This window comes from Oryx dammah, unplaced genomic scaffold, assembly GCF_014754425.2.
Source record: "Oryx dammah isolate SB20612 unplaced genomic scaffold, SCBI_Odam_1.1 HiC_scaffold_19, whole genome shotgun sequence".
In the NCBI taxonomy this organism is placed as follows: Eukaryota; Metazoa; Chordata; class Mammalia; order Artiodactyla; family Bovidae; genus Oryx; species Oryx dammah.
In genome coordinates this window covers 13,889,124-13,917,042 of record NW_024070203.1, presented here as the reverse complement: position 1 = coordinate 13,917,042, position 27,919 = coordinate 13,889,124, and the positions used below count along the sequence as shown (strand labels likewise).

The window sequence follows — 27,919 nt, the reverse complement described above, 5'->3', positions numbered from 1 at the left end:
CGCGGCCCCGCGTCGCCGTGAAGATGGCCTTCCGCAAGGCCTACTCCATCAAGGATAAGCTGCAGGCCATCGAGCGCGTCAAGGGCGGCGAGCGGCAGGCCAGCGTGTGCCGCGACTTCGGCGTGCCCGGCGGCACGCTGCGCGGCTGGCTCAAGGACGAACCCAAGCTGCGGTGGTTCCTGGAGCAGCTGGGCGGCGAGGTGGGCACGCAGCGCAAGAAGATGCGGCTGGCCAACGAGGAGGAGATCGACCGCGCCGTCTACTCGTGGTTCCTGGCGCTGCGCCAGCACGGCGTGCCGCTGTCGGGGCCGCTCATCCAGGCGCAGGCCGAGGCCTTCGCGCGCCAGATCTACGGGCCCGAATGCACCTTCAAGGCCAGCCACGGCTGGTTCTGGCGCTGGCAGAAGCGCCACGGCATCTCCAGCCAGCGCATCTACGGCGAGGCCGAGCCCGCGGCTGCCGGCCCCGCGCCTGGCCCGCCTGTCAAGCAGGACCCCGGACAGCCCACCCGCGCCGGGCCCCTGCCCGACCGCGCTGCGAGTACTCCAGCCCCCGCCGAGAGCGGCTACGGCGACGAGCAGATCTACAACGCCAACGTCACTGGCCTCTACTGGAAGCTGCTCCCAGAGCAGGCCTCGCCCGTGGGTGCGGGGGGCTGCGGCCGCCGCTGGCGGGGCGACCGGGTGACAGTCCTGCTGGCCGCTAACCTGACCGGCAGCCACAAGCTGAAGCCGCTGGTCATCGGGCAGCTGCCAGACCCACCAAGCCTGCGCCACCACAACCAGGACAAGTTCCCTGCCTCCTACCGCTACAGCCCGGACGCCTGGCTCAGCCGCCCGCTGCTGCGTGGCTGGTTCTTCGAGGAGTTCGTCCCTGGTGTCAGGCGCTACCTGCGCCGCAGCTGCCTGCAGCAGAAGGCCGTGCTGCTGGTGGCCCACCCGCCCTGCCCCAGCTCTGAGGCCAGGATGCCTGCCCTGGAGGAAAGCGAGGAGACCCGCAGGAGGTGCCGGCCCGAGCCCACCGGTCCCCCGGAGGAGCTGCAGACCCCCGACGGGGCCGTGCGGGTGCTGTTCCTGTGCAGGGGCAGCGGCCGGGCACACATACCTGCCCCCCTGGAGCAGGGGGTGGTGGCCGCGTTTAAGCAGCTGTACAAGCGGGAGCTGCTGCGGCTAGCCGTGTCCTGCGCCGGGGGGTCCCCGCTGGACTTCATGCGCAGCTTCATGCTCAAGGACATGCTCTACCTGGCCGGACTCTCCTGGGACCTGGTGCAGGCGGGCAGCATTGAGCGTTGCTGGCTGCTGGGCTTGCGGGCCGCCTTCGAGCCCCGGCCGGTGGAGGAGCGCACTGGGCAGCCTGCTGGCCAGGCCGAGGAGGCTGCAGAGCGCAGCAGGGTGCTCAGTGACCTCACGCACCTGGCAGCCCTGGCTTACAAGCGCCTGGCTCCAGAGGAGGTGGCCGAGTGGCTGCACCTGGATGATGATGGGGGGCTGCCGGGCGATGGGGAGGACTGGGGCCCCAGCCGGCCTCCGGTGCTGGTCCCCGGGGGCCCCCTGCTCCCCACCAGCCTACCCTCAGTGGTGGCAGGAGAAGCGGAGGAGGAGGAGGCCATCCCCACTGCTGGGGAGGCCGTAAGGGGTCTGGAGACGGCGCTGCGGTGGCTGGAGACCCAGGACCCCCGGGAGGTGGGGCCGCTGAAGCTGGTGCAGCTGCGCTCGCTCATCAGCACAGCCCGGAGGCTGGGGGGCATCGGGCCCTCGCCCACGGTTCCTGATGACGGGCTGTGACCAAGCCCGCCCCGGCAGCCCCTGGTGGCCTTCCTCCTGAGGCACGTGGACGGGGGAACAGAGACCCTGTCTTGCCATGCCTCCCCTGGGGTGGCCCACCTCCAAGGCTCAGAGGTTGACAGGGATCCCGGCCTGGCCCAAGGGAGCCCTGTTGGTAAAGGGTCAGCCCCTCATGGTACCCCATCTGGTGCGGGGGTAGCTGGAGGAGAGGCTGCAGCCGCCCCTCCTCCCTGGGCAGGTCCACACGTGGCTCGGCCAGGCTCCCTTCCATGTGGACCTGGCACACACCACAGCGCTTGGCAGAGCCGGTAGCTGTGTTCTCCCTCTGGCCCCCATGGGGCTGCCCCCAGCCACGTTCCTGTCCCCCCAGCCCCCGTGGCCCAGCACTTGCCCTGGACAAGGGCCCGGCGTCCAGTCCCCATGGACCACAGCCCTGTGGTCGTCCCTGCGGGAAGCACACCACTCATCTTTGGTTTGGCGCATTAACTCTGTTTTTTCCAGGTACTCTTCAGGCACCCAGGGCAGATGCTCTGGGGGCTGGGAAAGAAGGATGGGGCTTTGAGGTTCTGGTTGCAGCCAGGGGTGTAGGTTTCTGTCCACTTGTTTTTTATCTTCCTTAAGGAAATGCCATTCTAAACAGCTCTCTTATTCCGTGGGGTTGATGAGCACTAGACCTGGGCCCCTGCCCTGCATCACCGCCAGCCACGCCAGGACAACCCTCAGTGCCTTAGCTCCCCTCCGAGGCTGCCCCGCTCCTGGCACTGCCAGGGGCGTAGCCGCTTCACACAGGCCGTGAATTAGGCTTCTGGGTGGCACAGCTTGAAAGGAGGCGGCGAGGGCTCCGTGTGACCCTCCAGCTCCCACACTGTTTTGCTGCTCCACTTAGCTCTAGATTCAGGACCCTGTTGGGGTCCTGAGACTGAGACACCCAGGTCTCCCAGGGGCTGCCCAGCAGAGACGCCCAGAGCCCCAGGGAGGGCTGGATTTGAGGTGCTGCTGCCTGTCTTGGTGCTCTGCACTCTTCACCTGCCCCCGCCTCCTGGTGGTCCTGGGCTGTGGAGGTCACACCCGGGTGATGTGTTTGTGGGAGGGAAGGGCCGTGCATGGTGGCAGGGCCACGGGGGTGTCCCCGGAGCGAGGACATCAGCTCTTCCTTGGAACCACCTCTAGTCAAAACACCCACAAGTGTACGTGTATGTGTCAGACCTGAAAGCTGATGGATGGTACAGAGGATTCCAGGCGAGAAGGGAGATGTGGCCGCCAGCCCTAGCCAAAGCCTCCACCTCACCTGCTGCCCTCGCTCCGCTAGCAGCTGCGGCAGGCCTGCACCCGGCCCGCGCCTCTGCCTCAGGATGGCGTGCGTGTCACACCGCCAGGGGCCCAGGCGAGCACGCCGTTTCACCATGGCCCGCCTGCGGGGCCTCTGTCCTGCAGGTCCCTTCGAGGGGCAGACTCGGAGCCCGGGTGGGCGCCGGGCCAGGTGGTCTCCAGTGGTATCCTCGGTGCCACCCCTCTCGCCAGGTTCCCGGTCTCACCTCTGATCCTCTGTCCCCGGGGCTGCGGTTGATGTTGAGAACTGGGTGTCAGGACAGAGCCTCCTGCCTCGTCCCCTCTGGGGCACTGAGGCTGCACCCCAGAATGCAGCTCTGGCCAGCGCCCAGCCCCACATGGCAGCGCAGGAACGAGGCACAGCGCAAGCTGGTCTGGGCCTTGAAGAGCCAGGGCCCTGTCGAGGGTGGGGCTGGGGATACTTCACGCGAGGGCCTCTGAAGTCCTCCCTAGAGTGCAGGCCCAGCTCCTGGGGCTCAGCTCTGAACCGTGGGGAGGACGGCCAAAGTGCCTTGCTGTGGTTACCACTGGGCCCGCAGCATCTCAGCTGCCAGGCTCTCTGCTCCCGTTCACCATCATCTGCTGAACCCTTAAGGCTGGTCATGACTTCCAAGCCAGCAGCCCCCAGGCAGGACCTCAGGGCTGGCCTGGCAGCCTCAGCGGTGGGCAGAAAGCGCCGCCCGTGGCTTCTGCTGATACCAGCCCACCAGAGGGGTCGGGAGAGTGAACCCACCCATGTGAGGCTAGCCTTGCCTGAGGGGCCGCACACCGGGAAACAAGCACCCAGGTGACAGCCGTACCACGGATGGAGCCCTGGAGCCTGCGGTGAGGAAGGGGCCTTGCTAGTGCAGGGTTGGCCTTGAGCCTGTGGGCCCGAGAGCAGGTCAGGATCTTGGGGGCAGGAGGGCTGGAGTGGGCTGTGGGGTGCTTGCTCTGTCAAGGGGTCTTTTCACAGCCAACCTCACTTTATAATAAAGGCTGAATATGCCCACTTCACACAAGCTTTGTCCCAGTCTTACTTTTGTAACTGCATCCAGCACGTGGCTTCAGAACACCATCTGAGAAGCAGGGAGGAACAGCAGTGGACCCACAGACACCTCATGCAGACTGGCGGCCTCAGGGCAGGGCTCTTGCCTGGGCCCAGGGACTTTGTTGGCAGACACATTGGTGAGAGGGGGGCAGTGATGGGAGATGGAGGGGGAGCCCCGTCTGCACCACCTGCTCAAGTCTGAGCCCAGGGCCTTGCTGATGGGCCTCCAGGCACCGGGATTTGGTTTTATCCACCTTCAGTGAAACATTGATTGCTCCGCGCTATAGAACAGCACCTTTATTTCCATTTTAAAGGTTAAAAAAAAAAAGGTAAAGAAATGGACTTTGGCTGACCCTTCTAACTAGTACAAGGGCTGGGGTCAGACAAGCAGTGCCTGGCTGAGGGCCAGCGGGACAGAGGCTGGAACTCTGGGAGAGACTTGAGGCCGGGCGGCAGAGTGCACAGCCGGTGGTGCGTTAGCCCTGTTCACAGACACCCCGCAGGTGGCAGGAAGAGGCTCCAGCACTTGGGCCTGCGTGGAATGGGGCGGCCCCCCAACAAAGGCCCCATGTTTCTGGCTTTCCTGGCCTGTTGGTCCCTTCACGGACATGTTGAGAACCAAATCCTGCAGTCAGAGGCCAGGCCACAGGACCCTCCGGGGCTCCTGACCCAGGGAAGGGTCATCAGGGCCAGCATTCCCTGCCCTTGCCGGGAGCTTAGGGTCCAGGGACGGGCCACACCCCGCTGTGTGCCAGGGCCCCTCCTCCCTGCAGGGCTTGCAGGGCCGAGGGGACCCAAGCCACCACAGAGGAGGGGCGTGGCCCGCACCTACTTCCTGCTGAGCTCCCTGGCCCGGCAGGTGGCAGCCTCCACAGCACTCATGGCCGTGGCCCGCAGCCCACCCTGCTCCAGCACATGGAGCCCATAGATGGTCGTGCCGCCCGGGGTGCACACGTCAGTCCGCAGCTGAGCTGGGTGCTGCCCCTTCTGCAGAAGCACCTTGGCCGTCCCCTGGGGAGAGGCATTGGGGTTAAGGCAGGGGGCGGTGCTGGCAGCCCGTCTGCAGCTCACCCCCCCAGCACCTCGTCTCAGCTCAGACTGGCTGGCCGCCTCCCCATGCTGACCCTCCGCTTCCACACACTCCCTGGGCCGTGCAGCAGAGTCTCACCAGCAGGGTCTGGGCAGCGATGCGGTGGGCCAAGCCACTGGGCATGCCCATTTTGATGGCACCTTCGGCCAAGGCTTCGGAGAAGGCACACACCTGTATCAGTGGGGATGGGGTGGGAGTCAAAGCTAGCCCTCCCTGGGACTCGACACCCAACCTGGAGAAGGCTGGGCACCTTCAGAACAAGGTGCACGGCACCAGCCACCAGAGCCAAGGCCGGAGCCCAGAGGTCTGCCAAGGGGCCAGCCTCAAAGGCCCAGGAAGGCACTGACAGGGGGTGGGTACACACGGGCAGCTGAGGACCATGGGTGGATCCCTGGGGGCAGGGGCTATTGCGGGGGCTTGGGAAGGCCCCACTTTGCAGACAGAGGGCTGCCCACCACACTCACAAAGGCTACGCCGCTACCGCTGAGGCTGGTGTGGACATCCACCTGGGCCTCAGGCACCTCCTCGCACTGCCCGCAGGCCTCCAGCAGGGACCGCAGGAGCCTGGCCTCGTAACTCCCAGCGTGGCGGCCCCGCGCCATCACCATGGCACCCTCCTGGACGATGCAGGGCAGGTTGGGTGAGACCCTGAGCACCCGAGCTGTTGGGGGCAGCAACTGCCAGAGAGAGGCTGCGGTCAGTGAGGCCTGTCCTGGCCAGCAGAGAGACTCTGCTCCCCAACCCACCCATGCTGGCTTCCCGAAGGGCTGGGCCTCAGCTGCAGCTGGTCTGGGATGGCCGGGGTGGGAAGTCGAGTCTGGTCAGCAGAGCCCAGCTTGGGATCAGCATCTCAGCCCCACCGCACCCTCAAGGGCTGCTCACCTCCTCCAGGGTGCTCAGGGACACCCCGGCGGCCACGGACACCAAGATGTGCTCAGCAGTGACGGCAGGAGCCACCTCCATCAGCACGGCTGGCAGGATGTGGGGCTTGGTGGCGAAGAAGACGAGGGAGCAGCTGTGCAGCACCTCCGGGTTGGAGTGGGTGGTCTGGCAGCCCATGGCCTGCAACAGGGACGCCGGGGCCAGGCCTGTCAGTGGGCATCCTCCAGACCGCAGCACCCCCGCTGCAGACGGCTCTACTCCCAGTGGCCAGACCACCCGTCCCTGCTCAGGACCCAACCTCAGGTGGGCCCTGACGGCAGCATGGCCTCAAGCCCTCTGAGCCCGAGTGCCCATGACGTTCCTGCCCACCCAGCACACACACCCCGTTACCCCACCCTGGCCCTCCACGACCTTGACATTCCTTCTGGACTTTCACCTCCGCTTCCCCAGCCCAGGCCATCTCAAAACTTTAGCCAAGTAAGCAGACTTCCCTGGCCCCAAGGAGCATCTGAGGGACAGGAGCCAAGAGCCACCTGGAAGCTGCCTGGCTCACCCGGAAACGGCAGAGGTTCCTGTCGGAGGGCGCGCTGGCCAGCACGTGCTCAGCTTCCACTTTTCCTGGAGGGAAAGGCAAAGAAGAGCAGGGGTGTCAGTGAGGAAAGTGGGGAGGTGAAGCGAGCCTGCCAGGTCTGCAAGTCTCTGAGGCTCAGCCACACCCGGGCCATCCTGAGCCTCTCCAGGAAGCCAGGAGCTCAGCAGGGCAGCTTCACTCGGCCGGGACCAGAGCAGACCACCAGCCTCACTTGATTCTACCCGGCAGTCGTCACCACCTACCTGCTGCTGCTGCCAAGCCCAGACACATTGCTGGACACAGGGACCAGGAGTTCGCCTTGTCTTGTGAGGACACAGATCCAAGGGACTGCTGCCTCTGGCAATGGGAAGGCTGGGGAGGGGGCATGGTGGGTACGGAGGCCCAGGAAGGGAGGGTGCGGAGTAAGGGTGAACCCTGGGAAGAGGGTGTCTACGGGTGTGTCTGTGCTGGGACATCCAAGCAGAGAATGTCTGCTTGGCAGAATCCACTACTACAGGTCAGATTTCTACAAGGTCTAACAAGAAGGCAGAAATATACCCCACAACAGATGGTGGCAGCCACCATGTGTTGCCTGCACTGTGTCAACCATGAACTCTATGGAGCTGGGGGTAGCAGGTAACACTCCAAGTTTTACAAGTAAACAACTGAGGCCTGCAATAACCTGCTTTCTGATGATTTTCATCTCTCTAGACCTTGACATACAGCTAAAGGCAAAAAGCTAGTCCATAATCACCATGTAAAGATCCTAAATAATGTGGAGCACGATCAGGACAGCACCACCATTCCTGCTGTAGTTCAGTTCAGTAGCTCAGTCGTGTCCGACTCTGCAACCCCATGGACTGCAGCACGCCAGGCTTCCACGTCCATCACCAACTCCCGGAGCGTGCTCAAACTCATGTCCAGGGAGTCAGTGATGCCATCCAACCATCTCATCTTCTGTCATCCCCTTCTCCTCCTGTCTTCAATCTTTCCCAGCATCAGGGTCTTTTCCAAGGAAGTTCTTCGCATCAGGTGGCCAAAGTATTGGAGTTTCAGCTTCAGCATCAGTCCTTCCAATGAATATTCAGAACTGATTTCCTTTAGGATGGACTGGTTGGATCTCCTTGCAGTCCAAGGGACTCTGAAAAGTCTTCTCCAACACCACAGTTCAAAAACATCCATTCTTCGGTGCTCAACTTTCTTTATAGTCCAACTCTCACATCCATATATGACTACTGGAAAAACCATAGCTTTGACTAGATCTACTTTTGTTGGGAAAGTAATGTCTCTGTGTTTTAACATGCTGTGTAGGTTAGTCATAACTTTGCTTCCAAGGAGTAAGCATCTTTTAATTTCATGGCTGCAGTCACCATCTGCCGTGATTTTGGAGCCCCCAAAAATAAAGTCTGTCACTGTTTCCATTGTTTCCCCATCCTTTTGCCATGAAGTGATGGGACCAGATGCCATGATCTTCTCAACCAATGATTTTGCCTGCCCCCAACACTGGCAAGGTCTGGAGACATTTCTGGCTCTCACAACTGGAGATGTTACTGAGAAGAAGTAACATCCGTGGGGAGAAGCCACAGAAGGGAGCTAAACATCCTACAATGTGAAGGACAGAGGATGATCTGGCTCCAAATGGGCAGTGCCGGATACTAGGAGTGCCGCTGGCAAACAAATCAGAAGAGTCGTAGGTTCAGAGCGGCCAGGCAACTCAACAGAGGCACAAGATCTCACTCTAAGCTAGGACTGTCCAAGAGAAACATCACTCAACCCATACATGTCACTTTACAACTTCTAGTAGTCATATTAAACAATCAGGAAAAAACAAGTTTAATTATAATACATTTTATTTAACCTAAGGTAGCCAAAATGTTATTCTTCCAACAGGTAATCAATATTAAACATTACTAAGATACATTACTTTTTGTTTGTGTGCTGAGTCTTCCAAACTTGGCGTATATGTTGTTTCACGCACTCATAGTGTAATACCAGAGCACCTGACCTGCCTCCTAAGAAGTCTGTATGCAGGTGAAGAAGCAACAGTTAGAACTGGACATGGAACAACAGACTGATTCCAAATCGGGAAAGCAGTACGTCAAGGCTGTGTATTGTCACCCTGCTTACTTAACTTCTGTGCAGAGTACATCATGAGAAACGCTGGGCTGGAAGAAGCTCAAGCTGGAATCAAGATTGCCGGGAGAAATATCAATAACCTCAGATATGCAGATGACACCACCTTTAGGGCAAAAAGCAAAGAAGAACTAAAAAGCCTCTTGATGAAAGTGAAAGAGGAGAGTGAGAAATTTGGCTTAAAGCTCAACATACAGAAAACTAAGATCATGGCATCTGGTCCCATCACTTCATGGGAAATAGATGGGGAAACAGTGGAAACAGTATCAGACTTTATTTTCTTGGGCTCCAAAATCACTGCATATGGTGACTGCAGCCATAAAGTTAAAAGACATTTGTTGCTTGAAACAAAACCTAAGACCAATCTGAGTGAGTGAAGTCGCTCAGTCATGTCCGACTCTTTGCGACCCCATGAACTGTAGCCCACCAGGTTCCTCCATCCATGGGATTTTTCAGGCAAGAATACCGGAGTGGGTTGCCATTTCCTAGACAGCATATTAAAATGCAGAGACATTACTTTCCCATCAAAGGTCAATCTAGTCAAAGCTATGGTTTTTCCAGTAGTCATATATGGATGTGAGGGTCAGACTATAAAGAAAGCTGAGAGCCCAAAAATTGATGTTTTCGAACTGTGGTGTTGGAGAAGACTCTTGAGAGTCCCCTGGACTGCAAGGAAATCAAACCAGGAAAGGAAATCAGAATATTCATTGGAAGGACTGATGCTGAGGCTGAAACTGCAATATTTTGGCCACTTAATACTCAACGGAAAAGACCCTGACACTAAGAAAGATTGAAGGTGGGAGAAGGGGATGACAGAGGGTGAGATGGTTGGATGGCATCACCAACTCGATGGACACACGTTTGAGCAAGCTCCAGGACTTGGTGATGGACAGGGAAGCCTGGCGTGCTGCGGTCCATGGGGTTGCCAAGAGTCAGATGTGACTGAACTGATGCACTCACAGTTCAGTTCGGTTCAGTTCAGTTGCTCAGTTGTGTCCGACTCTTTGTGACCCCATGAATCACAGCATGCCAGGCCTCCCTGTCCATCACCAACTCCTGGAGTTCACCCAAACTCACGAGCATCGATTCAGTGATGCCATCCAGCCATCTCATCCTCTGTTGTCCCCTTCTCCTCCTGCCCCCAATCCCTCCCAGCATAAGGGTCTTTTCCAATGAATCAACTCTTCACATGAGGTGGCCAAAGTATTGGAGTTTCAGCCTCAGCATCAGTCCTTCCAGTGAACACCCAGGACTGGTCTCCTTTAGGATGGACTGGTTGGATCTCCTTGCAGTCCAAGAACTCTCAAGAGTCTTCACTAGCACCACAGTTCAAAAGCATCCATTCTTCAGTGCTCAGCTTTCTTCACAGTCCAACTCTCACATCCATACATGACCACTGGAAAAACCATAGCCTTGACTAGATGGACCTTTGTTGGCAAAGTAATGTCTCTGCTTTTTAATATTCTATCTAGGTTGGTCATAACTTTCCTTCCAAGAAGTAAGCGTCTTTTAATTTCATGGCTGCAATCACCATCTGCAGTGATTCTGGAGCCCCCAAAATACAGTCTGACACTATTTCCACTGTTTTCCCATCTATTTCCCATGAAGTGATGGGACCAGATACCATGATCTTAGCTTTCTGAATGTTGAGCTTTAAGCCAACTTTTTCATTCTCCTCTTTCACGTTCATGAAGAGGCTTTTTAGTTCCTCTTCACTTTCTGCCATAAGGGTGGTGTCACCTGCATATCTGAGGTTACTGATATTTCTCCCATCAATCTTGACTCCAGCTTCTGCTTCTTCCAGCCCAGCGTTTCTCATGATGTACTTTGCATATAAATTAAATAAGCAGTGTGACAATATACAGCCTTGACATACTCCTTTTCCTATTTGGAACCAGTCTGTTGTTCTGTGTCCAGTTCTAATTGTTGCTTCCTTACTTTCATATAGATTTCTCAAGAGGCAGGTCAGGTGGTCTGGTATTCATTCCCATCTCTTTCAGAATTTTCCACAGTTTATTGTGATCACACAGTCAAACGCTTTGGCATAGTCAATAAAGCAGAAATAGATGTTTTTCTGGAACTCTCTTGCTTTTTCCATGATCCAGCGGATGTTGGCAATTTGATCTCTGGTTCCTCCTCCTTTTCTAAAACCAGCTTGAACATCTGGATGTTCACGGTTCACCTATTGCTGAAGCCTGGCTTGGAGAATTTTGAGCATTACTTTACTAGCGTGTGAGATGAGTGCAATTGTGTGGTAGTTTGAGCATTCTTTGGCATTGCCTTTTTTGGGGATTGGAATGAAAACCGACCTTTTCCAGTCCTGTGGCCACTGCTGAGTTTTCCAAATTTGCTGGCATATTGAGTGCAGCACTTTCATAGCATCATCTTTCAGGATTTGAAATAGCTCAACTGGAATTCCATCACCTCCACTAGCTTTGTTCCTAGTGATGCTTTCTAACAGCGCATCCCAATTCCGACTGCCTAGCGGTTACCGTGCGGACGGCTGATCTTGAGCTTCTCCACTATATCCCCTCCAGCCGCGCTCCCAGAGGAAAGAGCGTCCGGAAAGGCAGAGTCCGCTAGCCGTCTTGGACCACGCCCGCTGGCGAGCTCCACCCTGGGGCCCCTGCGTCTAGGGCGCTGCGCTGCTCTGGGATCCGCGGGGCAGGTGGGCACGGGACAAGTAAGCCCTCCCCTCCCACCTCAGGCCGGTCTCGGACGCCCGCTGGCCCCGAGCCCGGGGTCCCCACGCGTCCTACGCCCGTGGTGCCCCACCTGCTTGGATGAGGCCCTGCGCGATGGCCTCCGCCATGCGGCCGGCGCCCACGAAGCCCACTCGCCTGCAGCCGGACTCCTCCGCCGCCGCCGCCATTACGCCGCCGCGCCGCGCCCCACCCCCGCACTCAGCTGCGCCAATGGGCTGCGCGGGCCTCACCTGCGCTCGTCCACTGGCTGCGGAGACCTAACGCTCCGCCCTCTACCGGGGTTTCCGTGCGGGGGCGGGGCTTCGCGCAAAGCGTCTGGTACACAGGCCGGCTGCTGTACCTGGGTGCTCCACTGGTGTGTGAATTTCGCAAGCAGCAACTTGAGAGGGTCCATTTACAAGCGAAGGGTCGGAAAGGGTGGAGGTTGCAGTGGGATGGGGTACATCGCGGGGCCAATGGGAAAGCACTGGTGGACACCGGCCAGCTGAGCTTCCAGGAAGGGGCGGCTGAGCAGATTCTGATGAAACTCCTGGCAGCCAGAATCCGGATTCCCGCTTATCACTGGCACAGATTAGGGGCTATCGAGTGGGACTCTGCCGGCCTCCGGCCGGTTTCTGGGTGGGAACAGCGCGCGCTGGTTCTGTTTGGAGCCTGTGAGCAGTCGGGTGTGGAGGACAGGGCTGCCTATTCTGGGCTTGTGGTCAGCTTTCCCCCAAGTTGTAGTGGGTCCGAGTGACAGCATAAAATTGACGCAGCCAGTGAAACGTGGGAGCAGCGGTCTGCAGCTTTGCTGTTAAAGCGCCTCAGGCCAGCCTGGGTTTCGGCTTCTGAGAGCCTCTCAGGGAGCTATGTAGAGAGGCAGGGGAGACCTTCCTGAGGTGTAGGTCCCCAGGAAAGACCTGGCCCCTCTAGTTGGTTCTAAGGAGCAGAGTGTGAGGCTAGGGACAGGAAGCACCTTAGAGACTGAGAGGGGGAGGGTGGGTGTGGGGTGTGCTTCTAATTTTTGATTGACCTAGGAAAAAAAAAGCTAAGACTGCAGTTTTTAAGATTGCATTTTAAAAACGTTTTGATATTTTCTTTAAATTCTGCTTTAGCACGTTCTAAATTCTTCAACGGGCTTACCAGGTGGCTCAGTGGAAAGAATCTTCCTGCAACACAGGAGATGCAGGTTCAATCCCAGGGTTGGCAAGATACCCTGGAGGAGGAAATGGCAACCTACTCCAGTATTCTTGCCTGGGAAATCGCATGGATAGAGGAGCCTCGCGGGCTCCATGGGGTCACAAAGAGTGAGACACGACTTAGCAACTAAAAAATTCTTCAACAATGAGAGTCCCTCACTCACTCAACACTGTCCCTTCGGTGAGAAGCCCCTGCTCTGGTGAGAAGCCCTCACAGCAGCAGAATGGACAGCCAAAGCCCTACCTGCAGACCAGCCCCTCTATGATACACACACCCCTCAAGGGACAGCTCAGGACACTCAACCACTATTAGTGTCCTTCCAGGCACATCCAGGCCTTTCTGCTCCTGCCCCCTTTCTCACAGGGCTGATCCAAGATCCATCTCAGGTGCCACCCCTGCCCATCTCCCTTAACCAGCAGACCCTTCATTCACAAATGGTTGCCACCCAGGGGATATACCATGAAGGCGGACCTGGTCCTGGAGCTCTGAGTCCTGTGGGTGGGAGAGGGGAGGAACTTCTGGAGAAGCAGGCCGGTGGGGTGGGCCTCAGAGAGGAATAACCGTCTGGACAGAGACCAAGAAGGTAGGGAGGCACGGACACTATTGGGGAGAGTAATGGGGTGCTGACAAACTGTGTGGTCAGCTGGATGGGGCGCAGAGGTCGGGACTGTGTGCCTAGCACAGGGGGGACAGCCGACGCTGCCCAGATAAACAAAAGATGTCATGACAGTGTGGGCACACCAGTCACTGGTCCACACTCATGACGAGGGGACCTGAGAAGTGGGGGGTCCCAGAGCCAGGGAAGGTGCCTGGGTCCTGAGGGAGGCATCCCGCTCCAGCCTGGAGGCTGGGCACCCGCAGCACTGTCTGAACAGCCAGGGCGCCAGTGGGTCAACCCATCTAGAACTTCCTGTTGAGGAAGGTGCCACTCACCTCCCTGCCTGCCAGGCCCACTCCTATGTGACACCTGTCACTGTCCTTGGGAGGACAGGCTGGGCCCCAGCACCCAAGCCACCACGAGGGTTAGGGAGATGAAGGGCCAGGTCGGGCTCCTCTCTGCTGGGGCCCCAGGGGAGCCTGAACCAGCAGACCGACACTCTCCTCAGATCCCTCTGTGCCCGCCCAGCCTATCCAAACCCAGACCCAGCCTCTTTCCCCGAAGTCCTGGGAGGAAGCAGGGGAGCCCTGGGGAGTGCGGTTACCCAGGCCCGCATGTGGCCGTGTGGGGAGAGGCTGGCTCTGACCACCTCACTAGGACCATTGCAGGTGCCCTGGCCTTTGTTCCTACCAGCTGACAGCCCACCCTCTCCTGCCACCTGCCCACTCACCACTTCTCTGTGTCTCCACTCACTGCCACCCTTCTGCCCCAGGGACAGTTGGTCACCATGGCCCAGCAGTTCTTGGGGGCTGGCCAGGCTTAGGAGGCAGTGCTGGGGTGGGGATGGGGGTGGCTGGCACACAGGCCTGTGAAAATGCTCTTTATTGGCTCCCAGGGATTGGAAGCGGACACTCAGGGATGGAGTTGGGGAGCAGGGTGCTGGGCTTGGCTTCCCTGATGTGGACGGAGGCCCCACCAGACAGTCACTGAGGCCTGCCTCGGCAGATGGAGTGGAGCAGAGGCCACCATCAGGAGGGTAGGCGGTGCCCCCGGCTCCTGGCAGGTTCTGAGAGTGGCTGCTGCTGGGCGCTGCCGGCCGGGTGCTGGGGAGGAGGTGGACCAGCTCCGGCCACAGGCTTCACTTCCGGGCCTGCTCATAGTTGTCCGTGAACCAGGCACAGGTCTCCTTCACAGCTGCAGAGGCGGGCAGGTGAGGGCCAGAGCGGTCCTGACCTCCCCGGAAGGAGGATGGGGACCCAGGGAGTCCTGCCTCTGCAGTGAGGGCACGGAGGCCAAACCCGCGGAGTGTTCCCCCCAACTGGCACTGGGAAAGCTGAGGCCCGGGCAGGGGCAGTGGTAGGCCCCGGGAGAGGCCAGAAGGCCCTGAGGAACAGGGTGGGAGGCTCACCCTGCTTGAAGGGCGTGAACCGGAAGTCGGGCAGGTAGGCCCGCAGCTTGGCATTACTGGCCGTCTTCTTAAACTGCCCATCTGACTTGGTTGTATCAAACTGGGCACCTGGTCAAGGCCTCAGCACGAGGGGAAGCCCCGCTGCCCCCCGCCTGCCCTTGAGCCTGGCCCAGCTTTCCCAGGAGAAGCCTCCAGGGCAGAGCAGCAGTGCCCCCACCCCCTGGCCACCAGGGTGAGTGCCATGGGGGCATCAGGGCACAGTCTCCCGCAGGGAGGCCCGAGGCACCCCAGCCTCCGACCAAAGGATACAGTGACCTCCCCGTGGAAGTTCATGGCCTCCACCACGGCCTCAGCTGCCTCCTGGACAGACACCTCGTCCTCCTCGCCCACTGTGGGGAGCCAGGAGCCAAAGGCCAGGTCAGGCCCTCACTGCCCGGCCCCCAGAAGTCCCCTCCCTGCTCGGCAGCTCCAGGGACAGACAGGGTCGCCCCCGGCTGGTGGGGGTGGGGCTGCTGGGCGCCCACCTGACAGGATGATGGGCTCCACCTCGTTGTATTCCCGCAGGGCCCAGATAAAGAGCCGGGCCAGGTCCTGCCGGTCAGACGTCTGGGGTCAGAGGCCACGAGTGACAGCCCATGGGTGCATGTCCCCTCTCCAGCCGAGGTCCCTCCCTTTGGGCAGTGGCCAGCCAGCTGTGCCCCAACTCCCTCCTCCAGATGAGCTCAGAGCTACCCCAGCGACTCTCCAGGGACAGGAGCCTACAGGGCCCCAGCGAGGATGGGGGCAGCCTGGACCCCCACACTTTCCCAGGCTCCCTCCCGCCTGCCCACGGCCAGCTCGGCGGCCCCAGGAGGCGTTCTGGGGGACAGCTGTGCCCCCTGTGGCACCAACCAGTGAGTAGATGAACTGCCTCCGGGGCCTCCCTGTGCCCCACACCACCAAGGCTGAGCCGCTGCCTGTGGGTCAGGAGGGTAGGTGTCAGAGGGGCTGGGGCAGCATCAGCCATCCGCCACCCCACCGGGCTGCGCCCCAGGGGCCCCTGCGGGCGGCGGGCACTCACTCTTGGCCAGGTGCACCTTGTGGATGAGGCCAGGCAGTACGTGGCCATCCTCGATACTGAAGTTGTCGTGGGGCCCAAAGACGTTGGTGGGGATGACAGCGGTGAAGGTGCAGCCGTGTTGCTGGAAGTAGGCCCTGTGGTGGCAGAGCGTCCCCTCTGGCCCTCACCCTGGGGCCACTGGCCCGTCCCACACCGAGTCCCACCCCAGCCAAGGTCTGGGAGCCCTGACAGGCCGCCCCCGAGCCCACCCACCGCGGGGCACCCAGGCCCCCTTCCCCAGCCTTGACTGGCCCCTGCCCAGGGGGCATAGGAGGAGGACCTGTTCTGCACGTCGATCATCCTCTTGGCGTAAGAGTAGCCAAAATTGCTGCTGTGCGGCGGCCCATTGTGAATCTGGGGGAGCAGAGGACCTGCTGTTTCTCAGCCCCGCCCCCAGGCCAGGCCCCACCCTGCCCAGGCTCCTCCCCTTACCATGGTCTCATCGATAGGGTAGGTGGTCTTGTCTGGGAAGATGCAGGTGGACAGGCAGGAGACCACCTTGCGCACGCCCACCTCAAAGGCCGAGTGTAGCACATTATCATTGATGTGTATGTTTTTCCTCTGCGGGGGGAGGGGGGGCGGGGGGGCAAGGGGAAGCAGGGGTCAGGCCCCTCCAGGAACAGTCCGAAGCCTCACCTGCTCCTCCAGGGACTGAAGTGGGGACAGACCCTGGAGGCCGCATCTGAGCCTGAGTTCCAACTACTCCCAGTGCCCACCCCCAGGACTGCAGGAGGATCTAGGCCTGCCTCCCCTGAAGCTGCGGGAGGACTTTGGAGGAGAGGGCTACACCCCAAGCTCAGGGCTGAGCCCCACCCTCAGGGGCTGCTGAGGTGGTTCAGGTGCCCAGGGGGCCCAATCTGGCCCTGAGGCAGGGAGGGAAGATGGGGCCCTTCCACACCCCCAACCCAGGAGCTCACCCCTGGCTCTACTGCTCAGTAGCAGTGAAGCCTTGGCCGGCCACACCCCTCCTCGGGCCTCACTTCCCTCTCCGAGGACATGAGCTGGCCAGGGCATTTGGGTGGTCTGGGGAGAGGGGAGAGGTGGTGGTCAGGCAGCTTCCTGGGAAGGCTGTCGCTGAGACGAGGAGGACAGACCCCCGTGCATAATCTGGTCTAAGCTTCCACCATCCCAGGCCCAAAGCAGGGCTGAACCACACCAAGGCCAGTGGCAGAGACAGGGACAGCCCTCAGGGGCAAAGCCTGGCAGGGGCAGGGCCCTGGGAGAGCCCAGCTTACACCTCAGCAGCCCAGGGTGCACCCCAGGCTCAGTGCAGCTGGACCTCCTGGGAGCAGGGGCATTTGGAGGCCCAGGAGAAAGGAAGCAGTTGGGGCAGGGTCACAGGGCAAACGCTGGCTTCTCCCAGCTCACCCAAACCCCATTTACCTCTTGGGCTTTCCCTATTGGGCCAAATGTCCCCAAGCCTACCTGTGTGCCCCTCTGCCTACAGCCCAAGTGTAGGGCACTGGGGGCCCTCAGGGCTGCCCCACCTGCTGGGCCAAGCCCTGACCCTCAGGAACTTCGTGGGGCCAGAACAAGAGCTTGGGAAGCTGGCCAAAAAGCCCCCAAAATCCGGGATCCTGGCTCCCAGTGCTCACTGGGGCTCTCCCTTACCCAGAAGTCCAAATTGTATTTGATATTCCGGAACAGGCCCCCCACCATTGCAGCAAGATGGATGACGTGTGTGGGCTGGACCTGTTGAAACAGCGCTCGGGTCTGTGCAGCATCCCTGTGGGGAAGCCAGGCCATCAGGGGCTGCTTGGAGGCCCAAGGGAACGAGCACCCTGGCTCAAGGCACTGGGGGCAGGACCAGGCAGGGCCAAAGGCGGGAGGGGCTGCCAAAAGGGAAAGTGGCCAGGTCAGGCCAGGCCGTGGCTGGTAGGAGAGTGTGGGCTTCCAGGAAGAGAAAAGAGGAAGTTTGCCCAGGAGCAAAGCTGTGCACATCCTGGCCAGGCCAGCCACCTGGCAGGGAGGGCCCGGATGTGAGGCCCCGCCAGGGACAGGGCTGGCCCGGTGCGCTCAGTCTGGAGAGGGCACAGTGGGTGTGCTCCAGGGATGGGTGGACTCACGTGAGATCGGCATCCTGGGAGGAGACAAACACCCAGTCCTCTCCGGGCAGCCTGGCCCCATCTTCTACCACCTTCTGGATGGCTCTGCCCACCAGCCCTGAGCCCCCAGTCACTAGGATCCGCCTGGTCCCCTGAGGATCACTCATGGTGGCTACACCTGTAGGGCCAAATGGTGCGAGGCTGAGGCCATTGCTCCCATCCCACAGAACCCCACTCCCCTGAGCTGCCGCAGCCGAGGGTCACTGCCTCTAGCACTGGGGCATAGTATGAGGTCACCAGGCCAGGGAGACTGCCTGCTGGGGACCAGGCAGACCCAGCTAGCCTGAGCCATCCGCTCCTCTCAGCTCTGTTCCCCAGGGAGCCCTGTGCCTACCACTCAGCCTGGAGAACCAGGCTCTGCCCTGCGGGCCCAACCCTGACCCCCACTGGGCCAAGAAGGAGACATTTGGCTTCTTTCTGGCTCACAAGAAGGAAGGCAGCCAACCTTGGGTCTGGGGCTTTCTGGCCAAAGTCCATATGCTACTGACTGCAGGAAGGGGTGGCGCCTGTGTTTGCAGCCCAGTGCCCACTTCAGCTAGCCTTGGAAAGCTTGGTTCCTTCTGGGCAGGCAGAGCTTCTGGCTACCTGGAGAAGTGGACAGGCCTCAGGGCACCACCACCTCGTAGCACCCTATCCTGGGGGTTGGAAATCTGCTCGGGCAGCTACAGGAGGACTTTAAACTCCCTGATGCAGAGCCCGACGGGCAGCCCAGACCAGAGGGACCCCTTCTCGGACATTCTGATGGCACGAGCAGTGTAGCAGCAGGCCCTGGGGTAGACGCTACCGCAGCCGGGCCCCTCCCACGTTTCCCTAGGCGCTTCCCAAGCCCTCCACCCCTGGACCCACCTCTGAGCCCACTCGCACAGTGCAGTTGGGCCCCTTTCCGTGCTTCCTGGTCCCTCCCACGCCCCCAGTTCCCGGCACCCTTCAGGCATTTCTGATTGTCACGGGGCACCCAAGGTCCAGGCCCGGGCTCGCCATGCCACGCCCCCACCATCCCCTCCCGAGGTCCCCTCAGCGCCCCTCGCCTTCTTACCTGCACCTTACCCCACCTGCCCGCAGAGTCGCTTCCGGCGCCGGCTGAGCGTCCAGCCACGCGCCGGGGCCCGGTGAAGAGGGCAGGACCAGGTCGGGCCGTCCCGCAGCACCCTGGGAAGTGGAGTCCTTGAAGGCCGCCCCGGGCGTTGCTGGGACAGGAAGTCCAGAGCCGCGCAGTAGCCTGGGAAATGTAGTTGCCCTTGGCTCCGCCTCCCCTAGGCCGATCACTGCTAGCCTCTAACCCCGACGGTGCCGGCGTTGGGGCTGTGGGAGAGGACGCGAGGCTTCGCATCTCCGAAAGCCCGCAGACTCTGGACGGAGGAGTAGCGGCAGGGCCAAAGAATATTCTGAAAACGGAGGAGCTGCAGCTGCTCGGTGTAAGGTCGGACCCCAGGAGTTATGATGGGCCGCCCCTCCTCTCCCTCCCGCCAGCGAAAAAGTCCCTAAGGGAGGATCCTCCCGGACCCCAGGGACCAATGACAGCACACTTCGCCGGTTGCCATGACGAGCCGCCCCCTCCTCTCCCCCTCCGGCGGGGAAGTCCCTAATGGAGGGCGCCTCCGGGATCCGGAGACCAATGACAGCACACTCCGCCAGCTAAAGCCGCCCCGCCCCAGCCGCATAGAGAAACCTATCAGCTCGAGATGCTGCGAACCGGCGACCTATCCAAACCCGCTTCCGCCAGTCCAGCCATCCCTCGCTGCGTGCGTATATAAACAAACTTCAAACGAGGCCCCGGCGCGCGGATTTCCTGGACAGGCCCCGTTCGGTCCGGGAACCCCGCCTGAGAGCGCTTCGCTATTAAAGCCTGTCAGAGATTTTTTGGTGTACCTGGTCGTCTTTTACCTAACACTCGGTGCTTTCCTAGGGTAAAAATTGCATTTGTGAGAAGCAACTGCAACAGTTACTATATTCGGGACACTGAGGGGGACAGTATATAAAATATACTTTCATAAATACATTAAAAAGACAAACACATTTCACGAGATTATTAATTGCAGGAGATCGCTTGGGGGCCACTGCTGTAGTTCAGGTAATAACGACTCAGAAGTTTACTGACTGAAGCAACATCAAGTTGGAAGAATTAAGAGGATTCCTGCTTCATTGGCTAGGCAAGCTATGAGAGGAAGTTAGGTACAAAGCCTGGTGTGATGCTTGGTGTCAACTGGTTATGTGTCATCTTGGCGAGGCTGTAGCACCCAGTGATTCACACACAAATCTAGGTGCTGCCAGTGAAGACACTTCATAGACAGTAGCATCTTAGATCAGGTGACTTGAAGAAAACTAGACTTTCCTTGATAATGTGGGTCTCATTCATTCAGGAGGCTTCCCAGGTGGCACAGTGGTAAAGAATCCACCTGCCAATTTAGGAGGCACAGTTTTGATTCCTGAGTTGGGAAGATCCTCTAGAGTAGGAAATGGCAACCCACTCCAGTATTCTTGCATAGGAAATTCCATGGACAGAGGAGCCTGGAGGGCTACAGTCCAGGGGGTCGCAAAGAGCCGGACCTGACTGAGTGAGAACATCCATTCAGCTGAGAAGCCTTAAGAGCAAAACTGAAGTTTCACCGAAGGAGAAGACATTCTACTTCAAGACTGGAGAGTCCCTGCCCTAGAGTTCTAGCCTGCCAGCCTGTCCTACAGACTTCAGACTTGCCAGCCCCACAATCATGTAAGTCAGTCCTTCGAAATAAATCTATATCTACCTATCTATATATACACATATGTTTTTGTTATATATATAGTTTGTGTTTCTGTCTAGGGCACTGCAGTATGGTGAATGGAGTTTTCACCAAGGGAAGTAAAGAGTTGGAATAAAAGCAACTGTAAACTGAATCCAGCAGCATAGTAAAAGGATTATACACATGACTAAGTGAGATTTATTTCTGCAATGCAAGGGATGGTTCAATTAAAAAAAAAGAATCAAATACAGCACATTCATAGAACAAAGAACAAAAATGATCTCAGCTGAGGCAGATAAAGCATTTGATAAAGTCTAACACCCTTTCATGATAAGAATACTCAACAAACCAGGAACAGAAGAGAACTTCCTCAACTTAATCAAGGGCATTTATGAAAAACCCACAGCTAACATCACACTCCTTTAACATCCCAAAGGAAATCAGTCCTGAATATTCATTGGAAGGACTGATGCTGAAGCTGAAAATCCAATACTTTGGCCACCTGATGCGAAGAACCAACTCATTGGAAAAGACTCTGATGCTGGGAAAGATTGAAGTCAAGAGGAGAAGGGGACGACAGAGGATGAGATGGTTGGATGGCATCACCGACTCGGACATGAGTTTGAGCAAGTTCTGGGAGATGGTGAAGGACAGGGAAGCCTGATGTGTTGCAGTCCATGGGGTTGCAAAGAGTTGGACACAACTGAATGACTGAGCAACAATGTCAAACTCAATGAATGAAAGACTAAAAGCTTTCCCCTTAAGGTAAGAAATTAAACAAGAATGTTCACTTTTGCCACTTTTGCTCAAAATTGTACTCGAAGTTCTGGCCTGAGTGACCGGGCAAGAAAAAGAAAAACAAGGCACCCAGACTGACAGCACCACTGTGACTTCCTACAACGGATCCTGGGAAGTGCTGCAAACAGAAGGGGAGGTACTTTTACAAAAAGAAAGGAGATGGATTCAGGATGGGCTTAAACAAGATATGTTCATTACAATCCACCCGTTGACGACTCAACATCCACATCAGTACATTTTCTGAAAAAGCACTTTCAAAGCTTCCGTCCATCCATTCCAACACATAATTATTACATAGCTCTGAAGCTGGTCCCTCCTCCACCCCAAAGGAACATCATCCAGCGTCTCTTCATTAATTGTGTCCTGTTTCATCCAGTGTTTCTGAGCCATGTCTTTATCTCTGACAAGATTCCATCATATTTTTTTGCATCTAATGAACTTAATTTGAATTTAACTATTGCTATTACACCCTGGGAAGAAAGAGGTAAAGAGAAAAGAAGGAAAATAAGCTTTAAAATTTGACTCAAGGACTTCCCTGGCAGCCCAGTGGTTAAAACTCTGGACTTCCACGACAGGGGGCTCAGGGAACTAAGATGCTACACTCCCCAAGGCACAGTCAAAATAAATTAAAAAAATATGGTGACACATTAAGGAAATAAATATGGAAAGAGCTGCAGTCTTTGTTAATTAAAGTCTGGGGCAAGCTTATTTTTTCCTGTTGGTGATCTACTTCTTTTCCCTGGGTGCTTGTGGTCCAGTCATTTCATGAAACTTCATGTTCTCTGTTTTTTCTTTCACTCACAATCAGGTCTTTCAGTGTCAAGACCAGGCACTCCTTTAGTTCAGGAAGGTTTTCTTCTGCTACAGCTTTGACTCTAGATAGTCTGGGTGAAACACTGTGGGCAACACCCAAATCCCCCTTTTTCATTGTCAGTTTACCAGGTTCCTTTGAGTCAAAATAAAACTTCTGGTTATATTTTTCTCTATTTTATTTTGGCTGCACTGCACATAATGTGGGATCTTAGTTCCCTGACCAGGGATCAAACCCATACCCCCTACAGTGGAAGCCTGGAGTCTTAACCACTAGACTGTCACGGAAGTCCCATGTTTTACTTGATGTTTATATATCTGTACATTTCCTCAAATGATCATGTATTGCTTCTGTAATTAAGTTATTTAATCTGCCTGCAGGAAAATAGCTGAGCACATTTAGTTTTACTAGACATGTGACACTCAGCCTCTAAGCAGTGAAAGGAATGCCAAGAGTTCAGTGGATGGTCACAAAGGCACAGCCTTCCCCTGCCCACCCCCTGATGCTTGGGCAGTGCTTGCCAACTAACCTTCCCATAGATATCCTGTGTTTTGTGACCACTGTCTTCTTTTATATCTGTTTTCTCTGTTTCCACCATGTGTTTTAAATTTTTAATGTTATTATTGTATAGAAAACATTCACACTATGCAAACATATTCTCCAAGGAAGAACTGGCTGGAAAAAAGAACAGTCCAAATGACATGCACGCTCTTAATGTTTCATATGGCCTGACTCAAGCAGAGTTGGCATGCAGGAAGGTGAAGCTGAGCAAGCAAATCCACAGGGCCAACAGCAAGGGCTGAGCTGCCCAAGATGGAACACTCACATCCTGCTCAACAAATCAGCATCTGAAAACAACCAGCCAGGACCAAACGATGACCAGAGTTACATGTTCTCCTGGTGCTCAAGGCTGCTGTGTGATGGAAGATTGATTATCCAAAAGTTTGGTACCCAATCTGGATTTCAAAGGCATTTAGAACCCACCTATGATGCAAATAAACCAAAGACCTACATTTTAAATTTCAGAAATAAGATCTGGATGCACCTGAAAATAGTTTAACTTTCAAAGCATCAATTTGTCCGCAGACGTCTCACAGCTACACTGAATCCAGCAGGCTACCAGGTCGTGGTGGCTGGGGCAGGCAGGCCTGGGCTACCCCTTGTTGTGGGAAGGACCCGAAATGCACACGTTGATCTCCCGTGGAGAAACAATCCAGTCCCTCGTGCTTGCCTCGCTCTGCGGCGCCACGTGCTGAGGACATCCTTCTGGGGCCTTCCTTGCAGCAGCAGCCAGCCCGAAGCTCCCCCTGCCAGCGGCTACTTAGCTTACAGAGATCCACGCCGCCTGGCTGCACAGGTGCGATTTCTGATGAGTCCGAAAGCTGGACTTCCAGATGAAGCTCTTCCCGCACTTTGAGCACCGGAACGGCCTCTCTCGGGTATGGATCCGCTGGTGCTGGGCGAGGAGAGTGCTGTAACTGAAGGGCTTCCCGCACCACTGGCACCCAAAAGGCTTCTCGCCGCTGTGGACTCGCTGGTGGCGGTGCAGCGTGGAGAGCCGCGTGAAGGCGCGGCCGCACTGCCCGCAGGTATGCGGCTTCTGGCCAGCGTGCGCGCTGCGGTGCTGCGCCAGGTGCGAGAGCTGGCTGAACGCGCGGCCGCACTCCCCGCATGCGTGCGGCTTCTCGCCGCTATGCGTGGCCCGGTGTCTCACCAGACGCGAGAGGTATTGGAAGGTCTTGGCGCACGTTTCGCACGTGTGGGCTGTCTGCCCTTTAGCGTTTGTCTCGCGGCTACAGAAAAGCTTGTGTCCCCATTTACCGCCTTTCTGGGCCCCTTCTCCTTTGGAGATGGTCCGGAAGGTGCCATGTGATGGTCTCTCCTGGATAAGGAAGTTCTCCAGGCTCCCTAGCCTGCCCTCCTGCCCAGTGGCTTCTTTGCAGACTGCTTTTGGAGGCTCACCCCCGAAGAAGCTTCCAGATGTTCCTCCTGGAGGCTCTGCAGCTGGAGTCATTTTCACCCTTGCAGTCACATGTTTACACAAAGACCCCTGGGTGGAATCTGAAACAGAGAAAGGGCCCATGTGTTACCCTGTTTGAAAAGGTCCACCTGGGCCCCTACTCTATGCCTGCAAGTATCAACCACCCACTGGCCTTCTCCACGAGGTGTCTCACAGGTGAGTCCAGGCTCACTGGCTGTGCGCATGTGCCCACCTCCTTCATGGACCTTCCCCTCATATGTCCCAACTTTTTCTCACCACCTTTTTCTAGTTGAAGTCTGTAGCTGACGCTGCAAGCACCTTACACCAAGCCCCCACCTCCCTGGGATTCTGGCCCTGCTGCAGCGGACAGCTTGGAGAGCTCCACCTGCCAGCATCCTCTGGGGCACGCGTGCCTCTGTCTTAGCCAAGGTCTGTGCTTCCAGCCCAGGCTGCAGACAGGTACCGCCCTGGGGGCAGGGACCAAGGACAAGTGTCCCCCTCCCTCGCTCTGATGGACAGCCCCAGATGCCTCCTGCAGCCTCTCAGTGGTCATGGTCCTGGAGCTGTGGTGCTCCACACGCTGGCAGTGGCAGCTCTGTACTAACTTTTCTCTCCTCTCTCTCTTCCTGCTTTCTCTTGCCTGCTTCCAAAAATTACTGCCTTCCAAATACACATCTATACCTGAAACTCTAAGCCTCTACACTCAGGAAACCCAAAGGACTGGAACTGACCCCCAGGAAGGGTTTCTAGACGATGCCCTCACTGCTCAAAGGTCCACAGGCGTCCAGTACAGGGATGAGGTGTCAAAGCTGGACTGCAGGACCCCCAGTGGGTGTGCAGAGAGGTGAAGAACTGGGTAGTATGAGGAACTCCCTATATTTGGTGTCAGAAGTGATGCTGTGAGAACAGAAGTTCCCGTTTAAGGGCAAGTGGGCAGACACTTCCAGATCGTGCCAAGGTCACCAGGGCCCACTGCTATCCATGGCCAGCAGCAGTTCTGGGAGGCGGAATGTCTGGCTTGACTGATGTTAAGTGTTCTGGATCTCAAACTTATGCCAAGGGCATTATTTGGAGCCTGAGACCCACGATGCTGAGAACCAACCCCAATTTTCACAACTTGAGCCAAGAGCCTCCCCCCAGCTCTGGCTGGTTTGGTTGGGTTTTCAGTTCCTTGTAACTGAGGGTTCTAACTGATAGCTCATCCCATGGGGCTATTGGGGGAGAAAATGAGGCACAATTTGTTAAGCATCTGGCACTGTGCTGGACTCCCAGAAAATTGTCCTCAATCTGTAATGAAGGGGAAAGGCAACAATCACAGCCTTTACCTCTTCACCGCTAACTGGCTGCCTGTTTTCAACTGGTGGGTGTCCATGTGCCTGGGTAAGGACACCAAGGGACAAGCCAACAAAAGTGCACTTTATGACTGTGTGACTGTCCTTCTATCTGGCTGCTCACAACACTGGCTGTGTATGCTGAGTGCAAATACTGAACAACCGGAGGCCTGTGGCTCCCCTCGCTCACCCATGCCGGCATCTCCCGCAGTCTCTGCTTCCTGGGCCCCCAGCAGGTCTGAGCCCCAGGGCTCCCTTCCTTGCTCCAGTTGGGAGATCAGATCTGGTTTGGATCCTGGAACTCCTGCCCGAGAGGAGAGAGGAAATGGGTGAAGCGCTAGGGCACGCTTGGCTTCCCGCTCCAGAGGCAGTCTGGGACTGGGGGGTTAGCTGGCCCGACGATGCAGGCTCTGAAACATGGAGTCTCCCCAGGAGACTGGGTGGGGAGCAGGGCAGGGATGAGGACTCCACAGAGGCCCGCCTCTGTGAGAGACACGGACACCTCTAGTCTCCAGGCAGCAAAGTGCTGGCAGAGACCCTGCCCCAGGGACAGGTCCAGAGACCCCCACCTGTCACCTGGGAGCAGAATGTCCCACCTCTGGTCCCAGAGTCACAGCCAGGCTGGCCCCTCCGGGATCTCACCTCAGCTGGGGGTGGGGAGGAGGGAAGGGCTGCGGCTGAATCACCTCACCCAGAGAGACCAGGTTCCTGTAAGTCTCCAGCATCACGTCTCTATACAGGGTCCTCTGCCCAGCATCCAGACACGCCCCTTCTTCCTGGGTGAAGTGCACAGCCACGTCCCCAAAAGTCAGGAGGCCCTGAAACAACATTCGTTCTGCTCATGGGGTCAGCACATCAGGATTCAAGGTGGAGGAGGCAGATGGCTCACCAGCAAGCATGTGGGACCCCTGGACTCCATCTCAAGGTACCCTGCTTGCCAGGGAACCCCTAATAACAACCGTCAACCCAACCTGTCCATACCCCACCCTGCTCAGTACCGCCTTTCCTGGTGAGTGTCCCTCCGCAGCCTCCGGAAGGCCCTGGGGAACAACGCGGAGGGGTAAGGGAAGCCCCTGTGAGGCCCGGTCCTGGAGAGGACCTGGGACTCAGGGTCCCAAGTGAAGCGGGCTCCGAGGAAAGATCTTCTGGGAGGCAAGGAGCCCAGGTCCTGGGGGCAGGCGCGCTCACCTGGGGCCAGGCGGCCGGGGGGCTGCCCGCCATGCCGGCTCCCCGTCTCCCCGCGGCTAGGGCAGCAGCGGCGGCGGCAGGGAGGCCTGCAGACAGGAGAGAAGGCAGGGGACGGCGGCGGGCCTGGGGCTCCGGACCCAGCCCCAGCCCTGCAGCGGCTCCAGCTCGCAGGCCAGCCGGGACAGGAGCCTCGCGAGGACGCAGAGGCTCTGTAAGGTGAGCACCCGGGCGCACTGGTCAACCATAATAGAGCAGGGTAGTTGGGTGGGCGTCGCGCGGGCAGACGGAGAAGGCGGCTCACGCCCTGTCCCGCCTGCCTGCGGCGAGGGTGTAGCTCCTGGTCCGATCCGCTCCCCAAACTCCTGGCTCTGCTCCCGCCCGCTTTGTCTCCACAGGCCCCGCCCCCTGCAGCCCTCGGCCACGCCCCACGCCCCGCCTCCCTGGGCTCCGGCCCTGGGACACCTGCGACGCTTGCTGATCGCAGAGATCATGGGCCATTGCCGCTGAAGTTCTAGTTCCATGGGTCTGCATGTACTTCGGAGTCAACTTGAGTAAGCTCTCCTGGAGACTCTATGGAGAGCAGACTTTAGCACCCTCCTGATCTTGCCTGGAGAATCCCAGGGACGAGGGAGCCTGGTGGGCTGCCGTCTATGGGGTCGCACAAAGTCGGACACGACTGAAGCGACTTAGCAGCAGCAGCAGCAGATCCTAGGACGGTCCGCACCTTCTCCACTGCCTGGCCGGTGCCGGAGGGCCTGCTAGTCACACACGCGTACGTCTGCCTCCCAGGATCTGGGCTTGGCGCTGGCACAACTCTGTCAGGAAAGAAGGGAGGGAGGGAGGAAAAGAAAAGAAAGAAAAAGTAAAAGAAAGAGGTACCTGGTCCAGATACCAGGAAGGTTTGTGGTTGTGACCAGCCGGTGTTAGGAAAGTCTTGCTTCCAGGTACAAGGAGGTTTGGAGCAGCGGAGGTGCTACTCAGGTGAGAGGAGACAGATGACTGACTAGATCCTTCTCAGGCAGTTGGTCCAGCATAAGGAAGCGCAGCTAGTAGCGAGGACGATCGTTCCTCTTGATTCTTCTATGGCAATCACGCTGCAGGACGCGATAGACCCCACCCCAGATTTGATTGCGATGTGGACTTATGGTGCCACACACACACCAAGAAGGTAGCAAAA

At 57.8% G+C, this 27,919-nt stretch overlaps 3 protein-coding genes across 9 annotated transcripts in view; 1 reads left to right on the top strand and 2 right to left on the bottom strand.

Moving 5' to 3' along the window:
- The window catches only part of TIGD5 (tigger transposable element derived 5), a 4,659-nt gene extending 545 nt beyond the window's left edge, over nucleotides 1-4,114 (top strand). The window contains exon 2 of the mRNA XM_040262172.1: nucleotides 1-4,114. Within this exon, the coding sequence (XP_040118106.1) occupies nucleotides 1-1,784 (1,784 nt within the window). The 3' untranslated portion in view covers nucleotides 1,785-4,114.
- A 309-nt stretch (nucleotides 4,115-4,423) lies between these two features.
- On the bottom strand, nucleotides 4,424-11,717 carry PYCR3 (pyrroline-5-carboxylate reductase 3). Its single transcript, XM_040261644.1, has 6 exons — nucleotides 11,595-11,717; nucleotides 6,669-6,733; nucleotides 6,116-6,295; nucleotides 5,698-5,910; nucleotides 5,312-5,404; nucleotides 4,424-5,154 (listed from the first exon to the last, which is right to left on the bottom strand). The coding sequence occupies exons 1-6, from the start codon at nucleotides 11,689-11,691 to the stop codon at nucleotides 4,972-4,974; spliced, it is 831 nt and encodes a 276-aa protein (XP_040117578.1). The 5' UTR covers nucleotides 11,692-11,717; the 3' UTR covers nucleotides 4,424-4,971.
- A 2,448-nt stretch (nucleotides 11,718-14,165) lies between these two features.
- GFUS (GDP-L-fucose synthase) lies at nucleotides 14,166-19,053 on the bottom strand. 7 transcript variants are annotated; one of them, XM_040261637.1, is made up of 11 exons: nucleotides 18,950-19,052; nucleotides 17,875-18,031; nucleotides 17,420-17,534; nucleotides 16,241-16,369; nucleotides 16,089-16,162; nucleotides 15,770-15,903; nucleotides 15,601-15,665; nucleotides 15,234-15,300; nucleotides 15,019-15,098; nucleotides 14,710-14,809; nucleotides 14,166-14,495 (listed from the first exon to the last, which is right to left on the bottom strand). In XM_040261637.1, the coding sequence occupies exons 2-11, from the start codon at nucleotides 18,018-18,020 to the stop codon at nucleotides 14,440-14,442; spliced, it is 966 nt and encodes a 321-aa protein (XP_040117571.1). In that variant the 5' UTR covers nucleotides 18,021-18,031; nucleotides 18,950-19,052; the 3' UTR covers nucleotides 14,166-14,439. The 7 variants fall into 7 exon arrangements, 3 of the variants coding, with proteins under 3 accessions (XP_040117571.1, XP_040117569.1, XP_040117570.1); XM_040261635.1 differs by having other exon boundaries at nucleotides 18,760-18,950; XR_005724631.1 differs by having other exon boundaries at nucleotides 15,770-16,162; nucleotides 18,950-19,053.
- Between the last annotated feature and the right edge of the window lie 8,866 nt (nucleotides 19,054-27,919).

Excerpts from the sequence above, each read along its gene's own strand:
- GFUS (XM_040261635.1), bottom strand. The coding sequence starts at position 18,910 with ATGGTGGGGGCGTGGCATGGCGAGCCCGGGCCTGGACCTTGGGTGCCC. Across the intron at positions 17,535-17,874 it reads TCCCAGGATGCCGATCTCAC|GGATGCTGCACAGACCCGAG; the intron begins GTGAGTCCACCC and ends GCTTCCCCACAG. Across the intron at positions 15,904-16,088 it reads ATGATCGACGTGCAGAACAG|GGCCTACTTCCAGCAACACG; the intron begins GTCCTCCTCCTA and ends CTGCCACCACAG.
- PYCR3 (XM_040261644.1), bottom strand. The coding sequence starts at position 11,691 with ATGGCGGCGGCGGCGGAGGAGTCCGGCTGCAGGCGAGTGGGCTTCGTG. Across the intron at positions 6,734-11,594 it reads GCAGGGCCTCATCCAAGCAG|GAAAAGTGGAAGCTGAGCAC; the intron begins GTGGGGCACCAC and ends CTTTCCCTCCAG. Across the intron at positions 6,296-6,668 it reads GGAACCTCTGCCGTTTCCGG|GCCATGGGCTGCCAGACCAC; the intron begins GTGAGCCAGGCA and ends TCCCTGTTGCAG.